General features: G+C 51.1%; 1 protein-coding gene across 2 annotated transcripts in view; it reads right to left on the bottom strand.

Annotated features, from left to right (window-relative positions):
* The window catches only part of ITGA9 (integrin subunit alpha 9), a 395095-nt gene that overhangs the window by 8927 nt on the left and 363383 nt on the right, over positions 1–22785 (bottom strand). Inside the window, exon 27 of one of the 2 annotated variants that reach the window (XM_064277482.1) lies at positions 14226–14345. The exons of the other annotated variant lie outside the window; for it this stretch is intronic. Coding sequence (XP_064133552.1) covers positions 14226–14345 — 120 coding nt within the window. The remainder of the gene's footprint in view (positions 1–14225; positions 14346–22785) is intronic. 2 annotated transcript variants of the gene reach the window in all.

Genomic DNA, 22785 nt, shown 5'->3' with positions numbered 1-22785 from the left:
CTGAGCTAAGCAGCCCATTCCTTGCATGTTTTTATTTGTTTTACAGGCCTGTCTAATCTTCAGCTGAAAGGTGAACTTTGGGAGTGGCTGCAGCTCTGACTTAAAAGGGTGTCTGGGGGCCGCAGTCTTGGGGTTCCTCCAGTCTCTGTCAGACCAATGACTCTCAAGCCTACCATGCTGGTGATACATTGTCAATCTCTCTCTACAAACCACTCAATGTGGAAGGACGCCCCTCGCAATGCTCTTTCAGGTTTGCTGCCCCCAAATGCAAAGCTGACCTGTGTACCCACGTCTCTGGTTGTGACATTTGCGGGCTGCCTACCTGGCTAACCCTGCACATACTCAAGGCCGTGTGTCCTGTCACCCCGCCCCCAGGCTGGGGTACCTCTGGGCTGGCCTCCCCTCCAACGCCTGTGCTGCATTGTCTTAGGTACTTCCTGGTTTACCAGTCTGTCTGGTCCTCTGCCATGTCCTTCCTGCCTACAGCCAGGCCCCAGTGCTCAGCAAGCGCCCAGTCAGGGTTTGTGGAATGAAAGACAGCATCATTGGAGGGCTCAGAGCCCTCAGGTTTCCGTTTGATTTCTGCTCTCGGGGTCTTTTCTCAGTACCCTCACACATGAGGTCTTGGCTACAGAAATACCAGTAGTGAGTAGCTTTAAAAAGCAGAAATTTCTTTTCTCACAGTTTAGAAGGCTGGAAGTCTGAGTTCAGGGGAAGGCTCTCTCTGTGCCGGCTCTGGGGGAAGGTCCTTGTCTCTTCGGCTTCCGTGGCTCTGGCCTTCCTCGGTTCCTTGGCAAACTTCCTGTGGTATCTAGCTTTCCCCATCTGTATTTGCTTCTGTGTCTAATCTGCTCCTTTTATAGCTGAGAAATCATTAGGTTCAGGATACACCCTACGATATGACCTTATTAACATAACAAAGAAAACCCTATTTCTGAAAGGGATGACACCCCCAGGTGTGGGGTTAGGATTCCTACACATTTTATGGGACACACGAGCCAACCCGTAACACGTGGGGAACTAAAGTCGCTGCGTCCACTCCCTGACTTGCCAAAAGGGAAGACAGACCATTGGGGGAATTCCCCCTGGCTCCCTTGCACTGCCCAGGGGTGTGAACAATATACCTTCACGGCCACGTTCTGCCATAGGTGTGGCCCCCAGAGGGACACTGTAAGTGCAAGTCCTTTCACCTGCCCTGGAACCAGCCACAGACTTGCTTCATGACAGCCACGAGGGTCAGGCTCAGCCACTCGCTGCTGCCACTGGGTGTCGGCGACAGGCCTGGACCCCTACCCCAGCAGTGCCCACCGAGCTGCCTTCAGAAAGAGTCTTGCAAACCCCATTCCTCATTCCAGTACTGCAGGAATGAAGAATCCATTCTTCATGGAATCCAGACTTCCTGGAGCCATGGAAGCTGGATGAGCCCCTGAAACTACTGCCCTGAGATAATCTTTAAACCTTAAACCAAAAATATCCCCTGAAGTCATCTTAAAACCAAACAATAGTTTACCTTAACTAGTAAAGAATTTCTGCCTTGAGCACTGTGCTCTTTCAAGATCTATCCATATGGGATTGAACTGACAACAGCAACTCGAAAGGTTAGATAGGAAGCTTAGGGGGCAGTGAGTTTATGTAAATGGGGGAAGAACAACTCAGAAAAGGAGTGTGAGAATGGCTGCACCACTCAAAGGATGTAATCAGTGTCACAGAAATGTACACGTAGAAACTACTGAATTGGTGTATATTTTGCTGTGTATATTCTCAACAAAGAAATATATAACAAAAATAATAAAAAGAGTCCTTTTCTTAACACACCTATGTGCAATCCCTTGGATGAGAAGTTGGAGTTGCCACTGATGTTCGTCTTTCTTCTCTGGAGCCCAAAGACCATTTCTGAAAACAAGACCCACTCTCATGGCAGGAAGGTCACATTTGAGGCTGCTGGGTACAGTAGTACAGGCTGTGTACTGCACATGCGAGGTGCCACTGACATCAGACATCACAGATTTGGGCATTTATTACAGCTACTTCCCAGCAGATGGCAATAGAGTGTCTCGTCCCAACAAAACTAGTAGATGATAGGAATTCTCTGACAGATGGAAGCAAAGGGTCTTGAGGGAGGGGCTCTGTTTACCAGTTTGCACAAAGTGCCATGTGGTCTCGTGCTGGTCCTATCCAAACTGAGAGTGTTTTTTACATGATCAACAAATTCTATTTTAGAAAAAGGAGAATGTCACTCTTGCCCCTTTGTTTAGGGCTTTTGATAGTCCAAAGCCCAATGCTCTGAGTTTACCAAACATTGGTCCCCCAAACCACTGTGTCATCCCAGGCTTGCCTGGTGCTGTGAGGGCCTGCTTGGAAGTAACGTATGGAAGAGAAGCCCAGGGTCCTGAGTACCTACTGCCTTGCCGCAAGTAACTACCCCGGGCCACGGGGCAGGCCGTTTTCTGGCTCTGAGCCCCAATATCTTTGTTTCTGCCCGAGAGATTGATGGCATTCTCAGGCCTCTTCCAGCCCCCAAACACGAATACAGCTTGTTCTCTTGGCCCCCAGAGCAAACTTGGGGCTGCAGGCTGCAGGGCCCACAGTTATATACATGGTGGCCTTGACCGGTGCCAACTTTCCTCAAGACTTTTAGAAAATTAAGGTTTCAATTTTTATATTAAAGTTCAGATATAAGTTAGACTGCAAAATTATTAACAATTAAGATAAAATCAAGACTTCAAAGTCATTTCTTTCCTGCAGCAGGTGTCTCTCAGATATACACGCTCACTTTTGTTAGCCCCCATGCCTACTTTGGGGGGAACTTCTGAGACAATCTGGGCAAAAACCAGGGTTTTTACTTCCAGCTGAGCCCAAATATGATTAGTGATGAGTTTAAACTGGATCCTCCAATGGAGTAGATGTTTTCCTGAGCCTTTTCTGGAACCTTCCAGGGCCTGCTTTGCCACTCAAGGGACAAAAGGCTCTGTTTATAACTCCTGTCTGTTTTTAGAAGAAACACTTAGGGAAACTCTAGAGGAGGACATACTGAAGCCAAACTTTCCCCAGCTGGAAGCCAAGGGAGCAGAGGGCTTCTGGCCTTGAAACTACATTGGTCCTGACAGGGGAGCCCCAAAACGCAGCACAGGGGACCCTCCTGACAGACTCATGCAATTTTCTCACACACATTTGTATCAAAAGCTGCCAGAAAAGTCATAAGGAAACAGCAGATTTCCTGGAATCGTCCAGTTAGGTGGGTGCTGTGTGATGTGTAGACCCAGGAAGAGCTGAGGCCTGTCCGAGCTCTGGGTGCCCAGCTCTGCAGCACTGGCCTCTTCCTTCCCACCTCACTTCAGGGTAAGTGAAGGACTGGCCAGACAAGGCCACGGTATTTGGTCTCTTGTGAGATCCCTGGCCTCTGGGTTGCTTCCTGGGTTGTGATGCTAAGGTCCTGGGACATGCTCCTTCTTTGGACTAGCTCAGGCCTCATGTTTATGGCTACCTCTTCAGTTACTTGACTGTTTACACAGCCTGTCTCAGTTGAGATCTCTACAGAACAACATCAGCCCGATATTTATTTCCAAACATAAACAAGCCCCCATGTGACTCTGGCACATGGTTTTAATCCCGAGACAGTGTGAAGTGTGTCTGCGTATGTGCACCCTGTGAATTTTCTTGTCTTTGGAGAAGAAACAAGGATGGCTTCACACAGCCTGGTTTGGAGAGAAGGCGATAACCCCAGTGACTTCTGGAACGCCTGCTAAACCCTACACATTCTCCGAGTCACTTCACAAATTTTACGTTTTTCTAGGCATTTCTGCTTGAGGTCAGAAGCAATGCTCTCAAACAAAAACCACCAGCCTAAAGCCAGCCCTAAAGCAGCGGCCTCTCAGAGCCACCCCAGATGACAGAGAGTTGGAGGCAGCCGTTTTCTGGGGGGCAGCAAACACGCGCTGCAAGGGACTGGAAACAGGCCTTCTGGGAGGAGACCAGCAGAAGGGCTGGCAAAACAACAAAACTTTCCTGTGCTCCAAGCCACATGGGTTTGTGAAAGGGGCAAACAGGAGGGAGAGGAAGGGCGATGGGGGGCCTTGGCTGGAAGCAGTAGGGAGGATGCAGTGTCCTCCTTCACTGGGTGATGGCCTGCGTCTTGGCAAACTGTGAGATAAAGACAGACCCTAAATGGGGGTGCGGCCTCTCTTCTAAACAATGAACATCCCAGCATCTTCACTCTTTCCATGTGACTCAAAGGCTGGCTTGCTGAGGTGAAGGCATTTCTTAAAGGCACAAGTCAAATAATGAAGTTTTTATTCCTTCTGAACAGTTGACCTTTCTCCTCATCAACAGGCCTTTATGACTGCCTTCAAGGGGCATTGGGGCCAGGCGTCTTCAAGCCCAGTCAGGAGCCGAAGGAAAGGAGAGGGAGCTCATTTAGGTTTTTACTCTTTAGCAAGCTTCATACGTCCAAGCTTTCCTCCTGCATGGTTTGGCAGGCCGCTGTAATCCTTGTGCATAAAGTTTAAATTACGGCTCCCAACGTGCACTGACATTCTGGCTCTGGGAAAGCTGATGAGGGTCCATTTCAGTATTTGAAGGAGTGTCTGGTTAGCTCGGGGACTATGTTGTGGATTTTGTGCCGGAGCCAGGGCCTGCTGTCGCTGAGCATGAGAGGCTGCCCGAGATGCCCGTGGATGGCCTTCTGGAAGGTTCCCGGGGAGCCACACAGAATCAGACTCAGGGGAGGTGGTCGGGCTGGTAGGGACAGCAGGCAGAGAGCCTGGAGTTCATTTCCGGAAAAGGCGTTTGTGGACCTCATAGGGGTTCCGTCTTAGGTTCAGAGCCCTGGTGGCATGGTGGTTAAGAATGCAGCTGCTAACCAGAAAGATGGCAGTTCAAATCCACCAGCCACTCCTTGGAAACCTTATGAGGCAATTCTACTCTGTCCTATGGGGTCACTATGAGTCGAAATCAACCTGATGGAAATGGCTTTCGGTTGGTTTGTCTTAGATCAACAGTTGATTATGGGCGTGTTAGTAGCACACCCATAGTCCATTAATGGCATAAATGGCTAAGCACTGGACTACTAACTGAAAGGTTGGTAGTTCAAACCCACCCAGGGGTTCTGAGAAGAAAGGCTTAGAGACCTGCTTCTCAAAGGTCACAGCCATTGAAAACCCCACGGAGCAGTTCTCTGAAACTCATGGGGTCGCCGTGAGTCAGTACTGACTTTACAGCACCTGAGGGGGGCAGGAGCTGGTGGGACGGCCCCCTTCACTTGGCCAAGTCCTGCTCACCCCTCAGGGCTCAACTCATTCTCCATCCCTGGCCACTAAACTACTGAAGGCTCTGCTGTTTATCTCTGTCCATTTGTCCAGGGCCTGCCACCCAGCAGGAACCCAATACTGTTTGCAGAATACAGGCACCAGCTGCTTTGCCAGTGTGGAAGTACGCCAGCCCAAAGGCCTCGTGGCACTAAGACCACACTCGCCCAGCTAGCTGCTTTGTTTTCAGTACCATGTAGCAATTTACGTTTGTGTGGCATGATTTTGGGAACAGCCATGACTGGCTCATGTGCACATGCTTGGACACCCTGTGCCTCCAGGCAGTGTCAGGAAACCATAGTTTGTAGCAATGCCGAGAGCTACTCTGAAGGGGAGTTGAAAAGACGTGGCCACTGGATAAAGGGAGGAGGACTTGAACGTTGCCTACCCATCTTCAAGTGTCCTTGGTGCGTATTCCCTGGTCAGCAGTGGCAACTGGGTGCTGCTCAGTGGCCTTCCATGGAGTGAAAGGAATTATATATGAATTATGGCACTAAGTCAGAACCATCCAGACTTTCCACAGAAGTCAAATATCAGGCTGGACTTTAGGACTATTCATCAAGAGATTTCTAAGCACTAGACTGTCAGATACCGGGTAAGTACCACCAGTGGACCCCACCCAATGTCACGTGGGGCAGGAGAACCAGCCAACCAGGTCCCTCCTGAATTCCTGTCCCATAAATTTGTGGATATAATGTACTGGTTATTTTAAGCTGCTCTAAAAAAAAAAAAATTTTTTTGTTTTTTTTTTTTTACCCTGGTGTACTGGTTAAGTGTTATGGCTGCTAACCAAAGGGTCGGCAGTTCGAATCCACCAGACACTCCTTGGAAACTCTATGCGGCAGTTCTACTCTGTCCTACAGGGTTGCTATGAGTCGGAATCGACTCGACGGCACTGGTTTTTTTTTTTTTTTTGGTTTATTTTGGGGCAGTTTGTTATGCAGTGATAGTTAACTCGTACAACCGAAAAGCCTTCAGTTTAGGCAAAAGCACCACTAAGAGTCAGGAAATCCTGCGGGAGTGAATGGCTTTGGGGTATCTGCCTGGCTTCCTTCTTCACCGAGGTCCCTCGTCCGCTCCCATCCTGCACCTTCCTCCTACCCTGGCTGCAGCTGTGTGGATCAGTGGAGACACGTGGCCCAAGCTGGGCCAGTCGGAGTCCCCTTGCCAACTCCCTGCCTCTAGCCACAACCGACAGGACCCTGGACTCAAGCGAGGCCGATCAGATCTTCTTCCCCAGGGATGTGGAGCTGAGGACCAGAGGTGGGTGGTCGGTCTGTGTCTGTGGCTGGAAGTCACTGGGATGTAAATCTGGAGGGACTGGGAGCAGCCCTCCATTGACTGTGTGTTCCACTGTGTGTGGGTGTGTGTCTGTGGCGAGAGCTGGACACTGAGGGAAGAACAGGGCGGGTGTGTGGAGGAGCGGAGGTAAGCACTGATCAGAGAAGGGGAGATGGGGAGAGGGTGAATGGCTGCCTTCGTTTCTAGAACTCTCCCAGCTCTGGGTGCGTGCATGTCCTCTGGGACCGCGCGTGCTCTTCCTTCCCTAGGATCTACCCTTCCTCCTTCCTTTGCTTATGCACTTGTGAATAGATTTCTGGAACTAGAAAAATGACCTCCTTCACGCCCGAGATAAGTGTGCTCTCCCCTGAGGAGAAAGCTGCCCTGGCCAGGGAGGTGGCAGTGTCCTCTGCTGACCCTCCTCCTGCTATGCTGGGGTGACTGGGCAAGAGCCAGGCCCAGCTCAGGCTACACACGCTGGGTGACCAGGAGGGAGCCCAGCCCAGCCTACACACGCTGGGTGACCAGGAGGGAGCCCAGCCCAGCCTACACACTCTGGGTGACCAGGAGAGAGCCCAGCCCAGCCTACACACGCTGGGTGACCAGGAGAGAGCCCAGCCCAGCCTACACACTCTGGGTGACCAGGAGAGAGCCCAGCCCAGTCTACACACTCTGGGTGACCAGGAGAGAGCCCAGCCCAGCCTACACACTCCGGGTGACCAGGAGGGAGCCCAGCCCAGCCTACACACGCTGGGTGACCAGGAGGGAGCCCAGCCCAGCCTACACACTCTGGGTGACCAGGAGGGAGCCCAGCCCAGCCTACACACTCTGGGTGACCAGGAGAGAGCCCAGCCCAGCCTACACACTCTGGGTGACCAGGAGAGAGCCCAGCCCAGTCTACAAACTCTGGGTGACCAGGAGGGAGCCCAGCCCAGCCTACATACGCTGGGTGACCAGGAGAGAGCCCAGCCCAGCCTACACACGCTGGGTGACCAGGAGGGAGCCCAGCCCAGCCTACACACACTGGGTGACCAGGAGAGAGCCTAGCTCAGCCCAGCCTACACACTCTGGGTGACCAGGAGGGAGCCCAGCCCAGCCTACACACGCTGGGTGACCAGGAGGGAGCCCAGCCCAGCCTACACACGCTGGGTGACCAGGAGGGAGCCCAGCCCAGCCTACACACTCTGGGTGACCAGGAGAGAGCCCAGCCCAGCCTACACACTCTGGGTGACCAGGAGAGAGCCCAGCCCAGTCTACAAACTCTGGGTGACCAGGAGGGAGCCCAGCCCAGCCTACACACGCTGGGTGACCAGGAGGGAGCCCAGCCCAGCCTACACACACTGGGTGACCAGGAGAGAGCCTAGCTCAGCCCAGCCTACACACTCTGGGTGACCAGGAGGGAGCCCAGCCCAGCCTACACACGCTGGGTGACCAGGAGAGAGCCCAGCCCAGTCTACAAACTCTGGGTGACCAGGAGGGAGCCCAGCCCAGCCTACACACGCTGGGTGACCAGGAGAGAGCCTAGCTCAGCCCAGCCTACACACTCTGGGTGACTAGGAGGGAGCCCAGCCCAGCCTACACACGCTGGGTGACCAGGAGAGAGCCTAGCTCAGCCCAGCCTACACACTCTGGGTGACCAGGAGGGAGCCCAGCCCAGCCTACACACTCTGGGTGACCAGGAGAGAGCCCAGCCCAGCCTACATACTCCGGGTGACCAGGAGAGAGCCCAGCCCAGCCTACACACTCCGGGTGACCAGGAGAGAGCCCAGCCCAGCCTACACACTCCGGGTGACCAGGAGAGAGCCCAGCCCAGCCTACACAAGCTGGGTGACCAGGAGAGAGCCCAGCCCAGCCTACACACGCTGGGTGACCAGGAGAGAGCCTAGCTCAGCCCAGCCTACACACTCTGGGTGACTAGGAGGGAGCCCAGCCCAGCCTACACACTCTGGGTGACCAGAAGAGAGCCCAGCCCAGCCTACACATGCTGGGTGACCAGGAGGGAGCCCAGCCCAGCCTAGTCTACACACTCTGGGTGACCAGGAGAGAGCCCAGACCAGTCTACACACTCTGGGTGACCAGGAGAGAGCCCAGCCCAACCTACACACGCTGGGTGACCAGGAGGGAGCCCAGCCCAGCCTACACACTCCGGGTGACCAGGAGAGAGCCCAGCCCAGCCTACACACTCTGGGTGACCAGGAGAGAGCCCAGCCCAGCCTACACACACTGGGTGACCAGGAGAGAGCCTAGCTCAGCCCAGCCTACACACTCTGGGTGACCAGGAGAGAGCCCAGCCCAGCCTACACACTCTGGGTGACCAGGAGAGAGCCCAGCCCAGCCTACACACGCTGGGTGACCAGGAGGGAGCCCAGCCCAGCCTACACACTCTGGGTGACCAGGAGAGAGCCCAGCCCAGCCTACACACTCTGGGTGACCAGGAGGGAGCCCAGCCCAGCCTACACACGCTGGGTGACCAGGAGGGAGCCCAGCCCAGCCTACACACTCTGGGTGACCAGGAGAGAGCCCAGACCAGCCTACACACTCTGGGTGACCAGGAGAGAGCTCAGCCCAGCCTACACACTCTGGGTGACCAGGAGAGAGCCCAGCCCAGTCTACAAACTCTGGGTGACCAGGAGGGAGCCCAGCCCAGCCTACACACGCTGGGTGACCAGGAGGGAGCCCAGCCCAGCCTACACACGCTGGGTGACCAGGAGGGAGCCCAGCCCAGCCTACACACACTGGGTGACCAGGAGAGAGCCTAGCTCAGCCCAGCCTACACACTCTGGGTGACCAGGAGGGAGCCCAGCCCAGCCTACACACGCTGGGTGACCAGGAGAGAGCCCAGCCCAGTCTACAAACTCTGGGTGACCAGGAGGGAGCCCAGCCCAGCCTACACACGCTGGGTGACCAGGAGAGAGCCTAGCTCAGCCCAGCCTACACACTCTGGGTGACTAGGAGGGAGCCCAGCCCAGCCTACACACTCCGGGTGACCAGGAGAGAGCCTAGCTCAGCCCAGCCTACACACTCTGGGTGACCAGGAGGGAGCCCAGCCCAGCCTACACAAGCTGGGTGACCAGGAGAGAGCCCAGCCCAGCCTACACACTCTGGGTGACCAGGAGAGAGCCCAGCCCAGCCTACACACTCCGGGTGACCAGGAGAGAGCCCAGCCCAGCCTACACAAGCTGGGTGACCAGGAGAGAGCCCAGCCCAGCCTACACACGCTGGGTGACCAGGAGAGAGCCCAGCCCAGCCTACACACTCTGGGTGACTAGGAGGGAGCCCAGCCCAGCCTACACACTCTGGGTGACCAGAAGAGAGCCCAGCCCAGCCTACACACGCTGGGTGACCAGGAGGGAGCCCAGCCCAGCCTAGCCTACACACTCTGGGTGACCAGGAGAGAGCCCAGCCCAGCCTACACAAGCTGGGTGACCAGGAGAGAGCCCAGCCCAGCCTACACACGCTGGGTGACCAGGAGAGAGCCCAGCCCAGCCTACACACTCTGGGTGACTAGGAGGGAGCCCAGCCCAGCCTACACACTCTGGGTGACCAGAAGAGAGCCCAGCCCAGCCTACACACTCTGGGTGACCAGGAGAGAGCCCAGCCCAGCCTACACACTCTGGGTGACCAGGAGAGAGCCCAGCCCAATCTACACACGCTGGGTGACCAGGAGAGAGCCCAGCCCAGCCTACACATGCTGGGTGACCAGGAGAGAGCCCAGCCCAATCTACACACGCTGGGTGACCAGGAGAGAGCCCAGCCCAGCCTACACACGCTGGGTGACCAGGAGGGAGCCCAGCCCAGCCTAGCCTACACACTCTGGGTGACCAGGAGAGAGCCCAGCCCAGTCTACACACTCTGGGTGACCAGGAGAGAGCCCAGCCCAGGCTACACACTCTGGGTGACCAGGAGAGAGCCCAGCCCAGCCTACACATGCTGGGTGACCAGGAGGGAGCCCAACACAGTCTACACATGCTGGATGACCAGGAAAGAACCCGGCCCAGCATAGTCTACACAGTCTGGAAGTTCAACACCAAACTTTTCCTTTTCCCGAATAACTTTTAGTCCTGCTTTCCCCACCCTGCTGAAGGGCAATAGGACAGAGTAGAACTGCCCCATAGGGTTTCTATGGAGCAGCTGGTAAATTCGAACTGCTGACCTTTTGGTTAGCAGCTGAGCTTTGTCCCACCAGGGCTCCATACAGCTGGGGTGAGGGGGGTCTCATTTTGGGTGTGACCACCCTCCCATGATACCTCACAAGCTGCCCCCCAAACCCTGTGTATTTTTTCATCTTCTGCCCCTTCTGAGTGAAACGTCCATCAGCCCTTCCCTGCTTGCAAGACTCAAACCAAGCTCCAAAGTCAGGTTCGAATGGCCCTCATTTGTGGAGCATCGTCTGACTCTTCTCGGGGGTTTTCGTGTGCTAAGCACAGTACTGAGTGTTTTGCCCACGTGACCTCTACGCATCAAACGAAATACCATGTCTCCATTTTACAGAGAAGGAAACCAAGGGCACAGAGGGCAAGCAACTCTTCCAAGGCCCCCCAGCCGGCAGGTGCAATGGCCAGGATTCCCACCCACGCATGGCGGCTCCAGAGCCGTGACCTCCACACTGTGCTATGCGGCCTCTTGTGGGTGGATCATCAGTGCCACTACCTTCTCTGTTTCCAGGATCAGTTACCACACAGTGCTTATCTTCCTCAGTTATGTTTATAGGTTTGTGTGCTAGCTGGTGAGACGCCCAGGGGCAGGAGAGGGTCATGTTCATTTTTTTCATCCTGGTTTCCAGCCCAAACAAACAAAAAACCCCCAAAAAACCAAACCCATTGCCACTGACTTGATTCCAACTCCTAGTGACCTCATAGGACAGAGTAGAACTGCCCCATAGGGTTTCCGAAGAGTGGCTGGTGGATTCAAACTGCTGACCTTTTGGTTAGCAGCCTGAGCTGTTAACCACTGTGCCACCACGGCTGGTGCCTAGCCCAGTGTCTGATAAATGTGAACTGAAATAAAACGTTGCTTCTGGGTGAACAGCAAAGCTGTTTTGATCCATATACCTCCTTCAACAATTTCCCCAAAGCTTTTCTGGACCCTCTTCTTCTGCCTCGTTAGTGCTGGCGAGGCATCGTGTGGGTTAAGGCACAGGGTGTGCCCCTTGACTGTGGACCCTGTTCTCTCTCCCAGGCCATGGCCAAGGGCGATGTCTGCACTTACGGGTCCTGGCTCTTTGGACTACAGCTGTGTGACCTCAGGGTCCTGGCCACACCATGACAGCCACCTGGAGCAGCTACACTCTCTTTAAAGAAACACAACAAGAGCAAAGCTAAGCAGATGGTCCGGAGGGAGTCTGGAGTGTGTGCAATGGAGCTGGAAGAACCCTGAGTGGCAGAGCTGAGTGGGGTGCCCCAAAAGAGGGCATGCCACCACGCCCCCCACTCTGTGCCCCGTCTGGTCCCACACATCCAGCCGAGGAGGATGGCATCTCGTCTAATTTTAAAGGCAGAAGGAACACACACACACACACACACACACACAAACACACACACACACACACACACACACACACACACACACACACACACGCCTGTACTACTCAGCGAGAAGCCTGTCTTTGCAGATTCCAAACATGGAGCTGGGTTTGTTCCCCACACACAGACCAGAGGCAGGCTCAGCAGGAAGGAGGTGGAGCTGAGCAGAGGGAGAGAGGAGGGAGAAGTGAGACTCTATCTGACAGATTAAATAAACGATACATTAAAACAAAAAAAACTTGATATCCACTGTCGGCAAATAGACAGGAAAACGGGCATTCTGATTCACTGCTTGTAGGGGGTGAACTGATATAATCTTTCTAGAGGCCAGTCTGCAATATGTACTTACCAGGCCTAACATATGCATTCATTTGGACGGGGTAATTACCTGCCAAGGACATAATGAAGGGTTTGTGCAAAGATGTGGCTCCAAGGATACTCACTCCAGGACTGTTAAAAGAAGTGTGAACCAGGAGCAACCTAAATTTCAACATCAGGGCATCAGATGAGTAAACCGCAGAGGAAGTGACGCTGTGATGCCTTAAGGCAGAGCTGGAGACGAACTTTCACACACGAAAAACTGTTCACAGCAGTGTGTTCAGTGAAAAACGGACTGCAAAGCAGTATATGGGACATCTGAAAAGCCTGGAAACAGATACTTATTTCCAAGCAACTGGTGAAATTGTTAATCTGAAGAAATACACCATAAACACTATTTTCCCTGTGTTTTCAGACTTCTTGGATATTCTGGAGTGTATTTATTATACTTTTTTTTTTCAGATTAATAATTATGAATTGCTAAAAAATTTAGAGGGACTTCTCTTGAAAATACAGTGAGTATATTACCGGGAAATACAACTTACATAAACACAACAAAACAAAAAACCAAACCCATTGCTGCTGAGTCAATTCCGACTCATATCGACCCTGTTGCACAGAGTAGAACTGCCCTGTAGGGTTTCCAAGGAGGGGCTGGTGGATTTGAACTGCCGACCTTTTGGTTAGCATCCTAGCTCTTAACCACTGTGCCACCAGGGTTTCCATAACTTACATTTTACTTCTTACTACTTACAACTTACTATTTAAAAATAAGTCGACACTATGCGAACACCTAGAGAGAAGAACGTCAAGAAGAGAACCAGCACTGTGTTCGTGGTGGTTATTTCTGGGTTGTGGACTCCTTTTCTTATTGATATATTTTCATGTTTGATCAATAAATACCTATTATTTTGTAGTCCTAAAGGGATCAGTTATTTGATCTGAGCACATCCACCAGGAATAGTGTATGAAGCACTGAAGAAGCATAGGCTTTGTCCCCGCTACGTCCCTTGGAGCTGGGAGACAACAGTAACGAGAACAACGGTTCCCACGCACCTGGAACACTTCGGTCCAGCGGAGGAGACCGACCTTGTCAGGTAATGATGCTGACCATTATTAATGAACATAGAGGCTCTGAAGTAAAAGGACCCCAAATCTCTGAGGGGAGAGCGTGAGGCAAAGAAGCCATCCTAGACTTGAGGTGAGGACACTTCCTTGAGAAAGTGACGCTTGAGGCAAGACATGAAGGATGAGTAGGTGTTACCTGGTGAGGGAACGAGGACAAACCTACACCCTGGGTCGCCTACAAACGAGCTACCATGGAGCTGGAAGAACTTACGAGAAAGCTACCCAGATGGTACTCTGGACTTGTTGCCCATTTCAGCTACCTGGATCTTCTGGGCAGAAATCTTTCTGAAATTCCAGAGTGGAAAAGCACAAAGAATTGCTCTGTGTAAACGGTAAACCACCCTACTCCCAGCTGTTCCTCCTTAAGCTTCAGTTGGAGTTAGGCTCCCACTTTCTATATTAGGACTGGCAGCAACTCCGTTAGGGGGTAAGGTAAGAGGAGTGAGACTTTGCTCTCCCTCTAAAGTAGTCTAATCCTCATCTGTGAATGCTTCAAGAGGTGCTATGATTCTATTCCAGAGGAAGGACACTGCCTTCCCCTGTACCTGCACCAAGAAGGAAGCTTCCACAGAAAACCCTTCCAAGGTGCTCTAACCCTGGAGAGGCAGGAGAGCTGGGTACCCATGGGATGATGCATGGGGACTCCACAGGGGCCCGTGGTCACCAGGCTCACCTTCCAGAGCAGGACAGCCAGCAGCAGGAAGATAAGGATTCCTACCAGCAGGCTAATGGCAATGATCCAGCCCACGACGTAGCCACGTGGCTCCAGGTTGTGCAAGGCCTCAAAGACCACCTAGGAGGCAACGAGAGAGTTAGAACGTTTCCCAAACGAAGTACCCAGGGCACGACGCAGTCCAGCTGGCCTTGACTGATGGCCTTGACTTGATGAGAACTCAAGGTAAGCGTCCAGACTGTTGTTAACCAAAAAACGGACTTTGTTGAGGGCCTTCCTGGTTTTAGGCTGTTAGATTTTTTTTTTTTTACCAGTCTCTAAAAAGGCACCTGCAATCTGTTTATGGGTTGAATTATGTCCCCTCAGAATATGTGTTGTAGATCCTAACCCCTATATCTGTGGCTCTAATCCCATTTGGGAAGGGGTTTTCTTTGTTAGGTTAATAAGACGGTATTAGCGTAGGGTGTGTCTTGAGTCATTCCCTTTTGAGACATGTTGTTAGGTGCTGCTGTGTTGGTTCCAACTCATAGTGACCCCTGTGTACAACAGAATGAAACACTGCCTGGTCCTGCGCCATCCTCAGATCATTGTTTTGCTTGAGCCCATTTTTGCAGCCACTGTGTCAATTCGTCTCGTCGAGATGTAAAAGAGATTTGACAAGCAGGTGAACAAGCAGAGATAGGGATCACCAAGGAGCCAAGGAATAGAAACTGAAGAGACAAGGACCTTTCCCCAGAGCTGAGAGAAAGAGAAAGGCTTCCACTAGACCCGGTGCCCTGATTTCAGATGTCTAGCCTCCTAAACTGTGAGAAAATAAATTTGTTTGTTAAAGTCATCCACTTGTGATATTTCTGTTATAGTAGCACTAGACAACTAAGACAAAATCCAAGCCCCAATTCTTGAAAGGGTTGTGAGGACAATGAGCTTGATTTAAATATCATAAAATGAACATAAGGACAGTGAGAAACTTAGGGGACAGCTACATTCTTGATTCAGGGCAGATAACGGTTGACCTTTTACTGTGTTTTTGAATCAAACGACATGGTGTGGCTTCCATTTAGGACAGTGCTTCTTTCAGGCAGTTCAGCTCAATGTGTAACTTACTATGATGATTTGATTAACCAAATTTTTCTCCCTAGACTGTGAGCCCCACAAAGGCTGGCACCCAGTCTGTCTCAGGACCACGAGCAACACATGAAAGGTTCTGGGGAAGCTGTACTGAGGCTTCTAATGGGCGTCCTACGCAACTGGAACTACGAGACACTATGGCCACGAGGGAACGAGTTAGACGTAGGCCCTGAAACTATGGCCCCAGACACACTGCTAACCCAGAACTGAAACCATTCCCAAAGTCCACTCTTCAGACAAAGATTAGACAGGACTCTAAATCAAAAAAATAATACACATGATGAATGTGCTTCTTAGTTCAATCAGATATGCAAGACCAAATGGGCAGCTCCTGTCCACAAGCAGGGTGAGAAGGCAGGAAGGGACAGGAACTGGTTGAATGGACACAGGGAACCTGGGGTGGAAAGGGGGAGTGTGCTGTCACATTGTGGGGACTGCAACTAATGTCACAAAACAATATGTGTATAAATTTTTGTATGAGAAATTAACTTGAGCTGCAGATTTTCACCTAAAGCACACACACACAAAAAAAAAGTCAGAGGTAGGATTGGCCGCTGCTGAGTTAATGGTTCGCATCACCCAAGCCTGGTTTAACCAGTGCAGCTGTGGGTAACTCAGGCACTCTCCCAGCTTCCTCCTCTGTGAAGTGGGTGTCCGAAAGGGAAAACACGACCGCAAAGTGCCTGGTCATGTAACAGGTCTGCTAAACTTCTTGTTCACGATGAATTCCTGACACAGGCTGTAGCGCAGTGGGAGTCAGCTGTAAAGTCCAGCCCCTTGGGGTAACCCAGATGGCTTCTTAGGGACACTGCCTGCCTCAAGGTATCTGAAGACTGCATCCCGACAAAGCCACATTGGAGGTCTGGTTTCAAGGATACAAAGACAAGAGTATCTGCTATAGTTTAGTCTGGCAAATTCCACAAGAGCGCCCTGTCGCTTCCCTGGAATGTGTGCTTAATCTCGTTATTTTTAGGATGACATTCATCTTCTCGGACGCGAGCTTTATGCCTCGGCAGAGCCGGTTCCCTCAGAGCACGGCTGTAATAAAGCCCTCTCGGGGTGATAAGTAGAGCATCCTGCGTCTGGTTCTGAGAAGTCACATCTTGGAGGAAAACCTGGCAGCAGCATGGACTACCTACAGAGTCAGGGAACTGGCCACCGGGCCTCTTGCCACCACCAACTAGCTGGGTGAGCCCGCTCAAGCCCTTGATCCTTTCTAAATAGCTTTTCTCTCCATCCTCTGGTTCCGGCCCAGTCCTCTCGTTCAGGCCTGGACCTCTCTCAGCAGCATTACCGAGAGAGCCTCAGTGTCCACCCTGCTGCTGGAGCTGTTTTTAGGTCTTATCCCGCCACTTCTCAGCTTACACCACCAAGGGCGTCTCTTTATGCTGAGTAATTAGGATCCCAGGCCCTTTACAATCTGGTCTCTTTCCTCCCTTTCCAGCCCCTCCCATGACACACATTCACGCTCCAGCCAGTGAGAGGCCTCTTGCCCGTGAGGCCTGTAGTCACCTGCCTTTCTGCAAGCTGCTTTGCCACCTGGAATGTCCTTCCATTCTTACCTATTCGACCAGCTCCACTATTTCTCATCTTAAAAGTATTTATGCCCACTGATCTATTGATTCTGGACTTGAAAATTTACCCAAAGGCAAGGAATATAACATACAGAAAACTGTCATGCTCAGAGATGTTCACTGCAAAATTACTTACATTGGTACAGAATCAGAAATATTCTATATGCCGAAAGATAAGGTAATACAGTTAAGTAAATTACGGTCACCTAAAAAATGGCGTATTACAGAGCTGTTAAAAATGACAGTTACAAAGCTGGCTGTCAAAGTATAATTTTCCAAAAGTTAAAAACATGACTCTTGTACACATATTCAGTAAACACATGCCTAAGGTTTCTTAATTCATTATTGAGAGAATCAGCAGGGCTGTAAAGCTAGTTCAAAGAAGATCAAAGAAAGCACGTATCGTCACAGAAAAAAAGAATGCTAGAATTAGAATACTTGGTCAGATACAAAACCAGTTAATATACTACAGGACAACAAACCATAGCTTCGGGGATTCTTTACCAGACAGAAATCATTTTAATCTTTATTGGCAAAAGTCATTTATGACTTCTCAGTCTCCTGCAAGTTAAAATGTAACTTCCCAGAATCTGGGCCCAAGAGAGATAATCCTTGGGTGGGCCTGTTAGACCAGTGGCTTTCAAATTTTAATGTGTGTGAGAGTCATACTTGGAACCTTGTTAAAATGCAGGTTCTTAGTTATCTACTGCTGCTATAACAGAAATACCACAAGTGATGGCTTTAACGAAGAGCAATTTATTCTCTCACAGTCTTGGAGGCCGTAAGTCCAAATCCAGGGCATCAGCTCCAGGGGAAGGCTCGCTCTCTGTCGGCTCTGGAGGAAGGATCTTGTCATCAATTTCCCCCTGGTCAAGGAGCTTCTCAGCGCAGGGACCCTCGGGAACCAGGGGCTCCACAGAGCTTAATTTTAAAACCACTGCCTGAGCACTCCACCTTCCCAGCTCTAAGTCCTTCTCACTCTGTAAGGTAACAATGTATCTTCCGGCCTGTGGACTCCAATAAACTGCCAATTCTTATACGACAAGAGCTTGTGGCCATGTATTCCTGTCCTCTAAACCAAGGTGTGGGTTGTCACACAATTCGTGAACGTGCAGACTAATGAATTCAATCTCCTTGAATAGGAATATGATTCGTTCTGTAGCAAAGGAGGCGAGACTTACAGCTGGAGTCTCTCTAGGTCTGCTTCTCTTCTACTTCCAAAACAAGTTTGCAAATAGTATGCCTGTCCTGGGTTGCGCAAATGGTTTGCGCTCGACTACTAACCAAAAGGTTGGCGGTTCTAATCCACCTGGCAGTGCCATGGAAGAAAGGCCTGGCTGATGATCTACTTCTATAAGATTAAGAGCCACTGAAAATCCTACTGAGCGCATTCCTATTCTAAAACATGTGGGACCACTGTGAGTGGGAACTGACTTGACAGCATCGGTGTTTTGGGGGAGTCCTGGCCACCCACCCATTCATCTACCCATTCACTCACCCTGCTCATCTGTCCATCATTCCACCTGTCCACCCATCCTCCCACTCTTATCTATCTGTCCATCCGTCCATCCATCCTTCCAACAAACGTGTATGTAGCACCTATTACGTGCCAGGCACTGTGGGGATTCACTGGTAAATAACACAGGCAGTTCCTGCTCTCGTAGAGCCCCCAGCTGGTAGAGAACATTGGCCAATTACACAAATAAATGAAAGATTGCAGGTGGGAAATGCCACAAGAGACAGGATCATGATTATGTAAGACTCTGAGACAGGCACGAGGCCAGGAACGAGTTTCCTGAGGAACTACCTGAACTGACAGCTAAAGGGTCCGCATGAGTTAACTAGTCAAAAGGGGGGAGCGCAGATCACTTCAAGGACAGGGAACAGGCTGTGTAAAATCCCCGTGGCAGGAGTCAGCTTGGTGAGAGTGAGGCCCTGCCAGCAGCCAGCGGGGCCGACGCAAACAGAACGTACAGGAAGCCACGGAAAGATGCTCAAACGAGGCTGGAGAGTCAGGCAGGGCTGGGGGCCACATTAAGAATTACATTCTTTATCTTAAGAGGAATGGGAAGCCAACAGAGAGTTTTAAGCAGCGGAGGGACATGATCTGCACTTTGAAAAGAGCACCGGATCCAAGACGTTTGGGTAAATAAGCTGTGGTACAACCTACAATGGTGCATCGTTAAGTGATAAAAATGAACGAACTATCAGGGTGTGAAAAGACACGGAAGAAACTTCAATGCACGTTGCTGAGTGAAACTCACTCCAACTATACGACATTCTGGAAAAAGCAAAGCTGCTGATAAGACAGTAAAAAGATCAGGGGTTGCCAAGGGTTCAAGGGGAAGCAGTAAAGTGCAGCAGGGGGGCACGGGGCATTTTAGGGCAGTGAAGCTGTTCTGTGTGATACGGTAGTGCTGGACACATGACACGATGCGTCTGTCAAACCTAGGGCTGGGCAACACACGACACCAAGGAAACAAACCTGTTAACCATTGAGTAGCTGCAACTCATAGCCACCCTAGGACAGAGCAGAACTGCCCTACAGGGTTTCCAAGAGTGGCTGGTGGATTTGAACTGCCAACCTTTTGGTTAGCAGCTGTAGCTCTTAACCACTGTGCCACCAGGGCCCCTGAGCGATCCTAACGTAAACTACGGTTGTTGTTATTTGCTGTCTAGTCGATTCTGACTTGCGGTAACCCTAAGTGTGCAGAGCAGAACTGCTCCACAGGATTTACAAGGTTGTGACCTTCCAGAAGTAGACCACCCAGGCCTGTCTTCCGAGGCACCTCTGAGTGAGTCTGAACCGCCAACTTTTTGGCAAGTAGTCGGCGCTTAGCCTTTTGCGCCACCCAGGGACTCTGTAAACTATGGACTTCAGCTGATTACAATGTCTCAATATTGGTTCAACAACTGTAACAAACCTACTACAGGGAGGTGTGATGTTAACAGGGAAATGGCGTGCAGGGGGGAGGGGGCGTATGGAAAGTCTGTACTTCCTGTACAAATTTCCTATAAACCTAAAACTGCTCTAAAATGTTCTTAAATGCTGCAAAAATGAAAACAGATTAGAAGGGAGAACTGTATGTGGGTGTCATGAATTGTGTCCCCCAAAATATGTCAGTTTAGTTAGCCATGATTCCCAGTACCGTGTGGTTGTCCCCCATTTTGTGATTTTCCTATGTTATAAATCATAACCTCTGCCCGTGGTTAAAGAGGATTAGGCTGGGATATAACACCCCTGCTCAGGTCACATCCCTGATCCAATGTAAAGGGAGTTTCCCTGGGGTGTGGCCTTTTATCTCTTTTGAGATAAAAGGAAAGAGAAGCAAGCAGAGAGTTGGGGACTTCACACTACCAAGAAAGCAGGGCTAGGAGCAGAGCATGTCCTTTGGACCCAGGGTTCCTGTGAGGAGAAGCTCCTCGTCTGGGGAAGATTGATGACAAGGACCTTCCTCCAGAGCCGACAGAGAGAGAAAGCCTTCCCCTGGAGCTGATTCCCTGAATTTGGACTTCTAGCCCGCTAGACGGTGAGAAAATAAACTTCTCTTTGTTAAAGCCATCCACTTGTGGTATTTCTGTTACAGCAGCACTAGATGACTGAGACAGTGAGGTTCAAGGGAACAAATAAAAAAACCCAAAGCCAACTGCCGTCCAGTCAGTACTCACTCGTGGCGACCCCATGTGTGTCGGAATAGAACTGTACTCCACAGGGTTTTCAATGGCTGATTTTTCGGAAGTAGATCACCAGGCTTTTCTTCTGAGGTGCCTCTGGGTGGACTCGAACCTCCAACCTTTCAGTTAGCAGCGAGTGTGTTAACTGTTTGCAACACTCAGAGACTTTTACAAGGGAACAAGTAGCCCCAGTAAGAGAGCTGCAGGGAAAGTGGGTTCCCAAGGGGAGATCCATGCTTCCAATAAGAAAGGTGTGGAGTGAAAGGGGAGCCCTAGTGGCACGATGGTTAAGAGCTTGGCTGCTAACCAAAAGGTCGGCAGTTCGAATCCACCAGCTGCTCCTTGGAAACCTTATGAGACAGTTTTCCTCTGTCCTATAGGGTGGCTATGTGTCGGAATCCACTTGACAGCAATGTTTTTTTTTTTTTTTTGTTTGGAGGGAAAGGAGAAAAAAGACGGAGGGTGCGGGGAGTCTGCTGGTTCTGGAGGAGCCACTCTGAGGGCAGAAGGAGGCTGAGAGGTGGGGAAGCAGGAGTTCTGGCCGGGGACAGGGTGGATGATGCATGGCCGTGGACTGAAGCTGCAGAGCTTAGGTTTTGGGCATTAACCAGGAAAACCTAAGAAAATGAGCAGATGAGGGTTTGCTCTTCTCAGCAGAGCCTGTGAGAAGGGCGGACACCAGGCTGGGGACGGCCGACCCAGACGCTGCGCACGCTGCCTGCTGCTGCTGCTGCTGTGAAGTTTGATGCACCCGCGGTTGGCAGGTTGGTGCCAGAGAATGGCCAGGAGCCGACTTTCAGCCCGCAGTGGCTGGCACACCTAAGTCACAGCATTTGATTCACTTGTGTGTTTCTCGAAGCTTTCACGTTCAACCACTGCAAAGACGACTAATGTGAGAGCTGGAGACACCCAGGTCTCTCAAGGTCTGAGAACAGGACCAGGATGGGGCACACCTGGCCCAGCCTCTGCTGGGTGAAGTCTTCCCTTCTAGTGCTGGAGGCTCAACCCAGACCCAGGCCGGCTGAAGGTCAGTGCTCTCCGTCCACAGTGAACATCAAACACGTGTCAACACCAGGAAGAGTTTATGTAAAATAGTGAAAAGAGAAGAAAACCTGGGACCATGAAATGACATTTTCACCTGCTTTTTATTTCTGATTACATGGAACAGGCAGTGAGGAGTGTGGGGGAGTGGGGAGGCAGAATGGGGTGCAGGGGCTGGAAGGCCTGTTCTCCGCAAAACTGTCTTAAATGGTTCTCAGAATGTAGCCCTCAGAAAACACACCCGTTTAGAGGAGCAGAGAGACTTATGGAAATGACATAAATGGATAGAAAATAAACTCTACATCTGGCAAGACCGACATTATAAATCTGTGATACACAGGGAGCCCTGGTGATGTCCTGCTTGAAGTACTCGGCTGCTAACCGAAAGGCTGGTGGTTTGAACCTACCAGCCTCTCCGTGGGAGAAAGATGAGGCAGTCTGCTTCCGTAAAGATTACAGCCTTAGAAACCCTATGGGGTGGTTCTGCTCTGTCCTATAGGGTTGCTATGAGTCGGGATCGACTCGAATGGCAGTGGGTTTGGTTTTTGCGACATAGAAATGCCAAACGTGCCCCCAGCTGCCGGTTTTCAGAAATTCCTTGCTCTGTTGCAATTCGCAGAGGAGTGAGCTGAGCTAATGCCATTGTTGCTAACAACGGGTCGTGTTTGTTGAGTGCTTACCGTGTACCAGGCACTGTGCTGAGGGGTTTATACCCACAGTGAACTCTGTGACAGCTGGAACTCAATGGGGCTGCCTTGTTTTTCCGGGCCTTCCAAGTTTTTCACCTTTAACAGGCAGTCTTACCACTTTTCTATTGCTCGTTTTAGTGGAGAATATTTGTATTTTCCTTCTCTGACAAGTTTCTGGCTTACACAGGTTCCTGCTTTCACTATATTTCCCCAACAGTCCTCATGAAGGACCTTTAAATGGAGGAAGGGAATGTAGTTTATTACCTCAAGCTGTCAAAGGTCCCTGGGGGTTTTAATTCTCCTCTTTACCGCGTGGCTGTGCACCTGGTGAAGAACCAGGCAACAACGGGAAGAGTTCCAGAATCAAATGAACACGATGTGCTTCTGAGGCCTTCAGAGCCAAGGATCTCTCCTAAGACAGAGCACCAGCTGTTGGCCACCATGACTGTGAGT

This window comes from Loxodonta africana, chromosome 27 (assembly GCF_030014295.1).
Source record: "Loxodonta africana isolate mLoxAfr1 chromosome 27, mLoxAfr1.hap2, whole genome shotgun sequence".
Classification (NCBI taxonomy): domain Eukaryota; kingdom Metazoa; phylum Chordata; class Mammalia; order Proboscidea; family Elephantidae; genus Loxodonta; species Loxodonta africana.
Note: the sequence above shows the minus strand (reverse complement) of the source record. Positions and strands in the feature narration are given on the sequence as shown.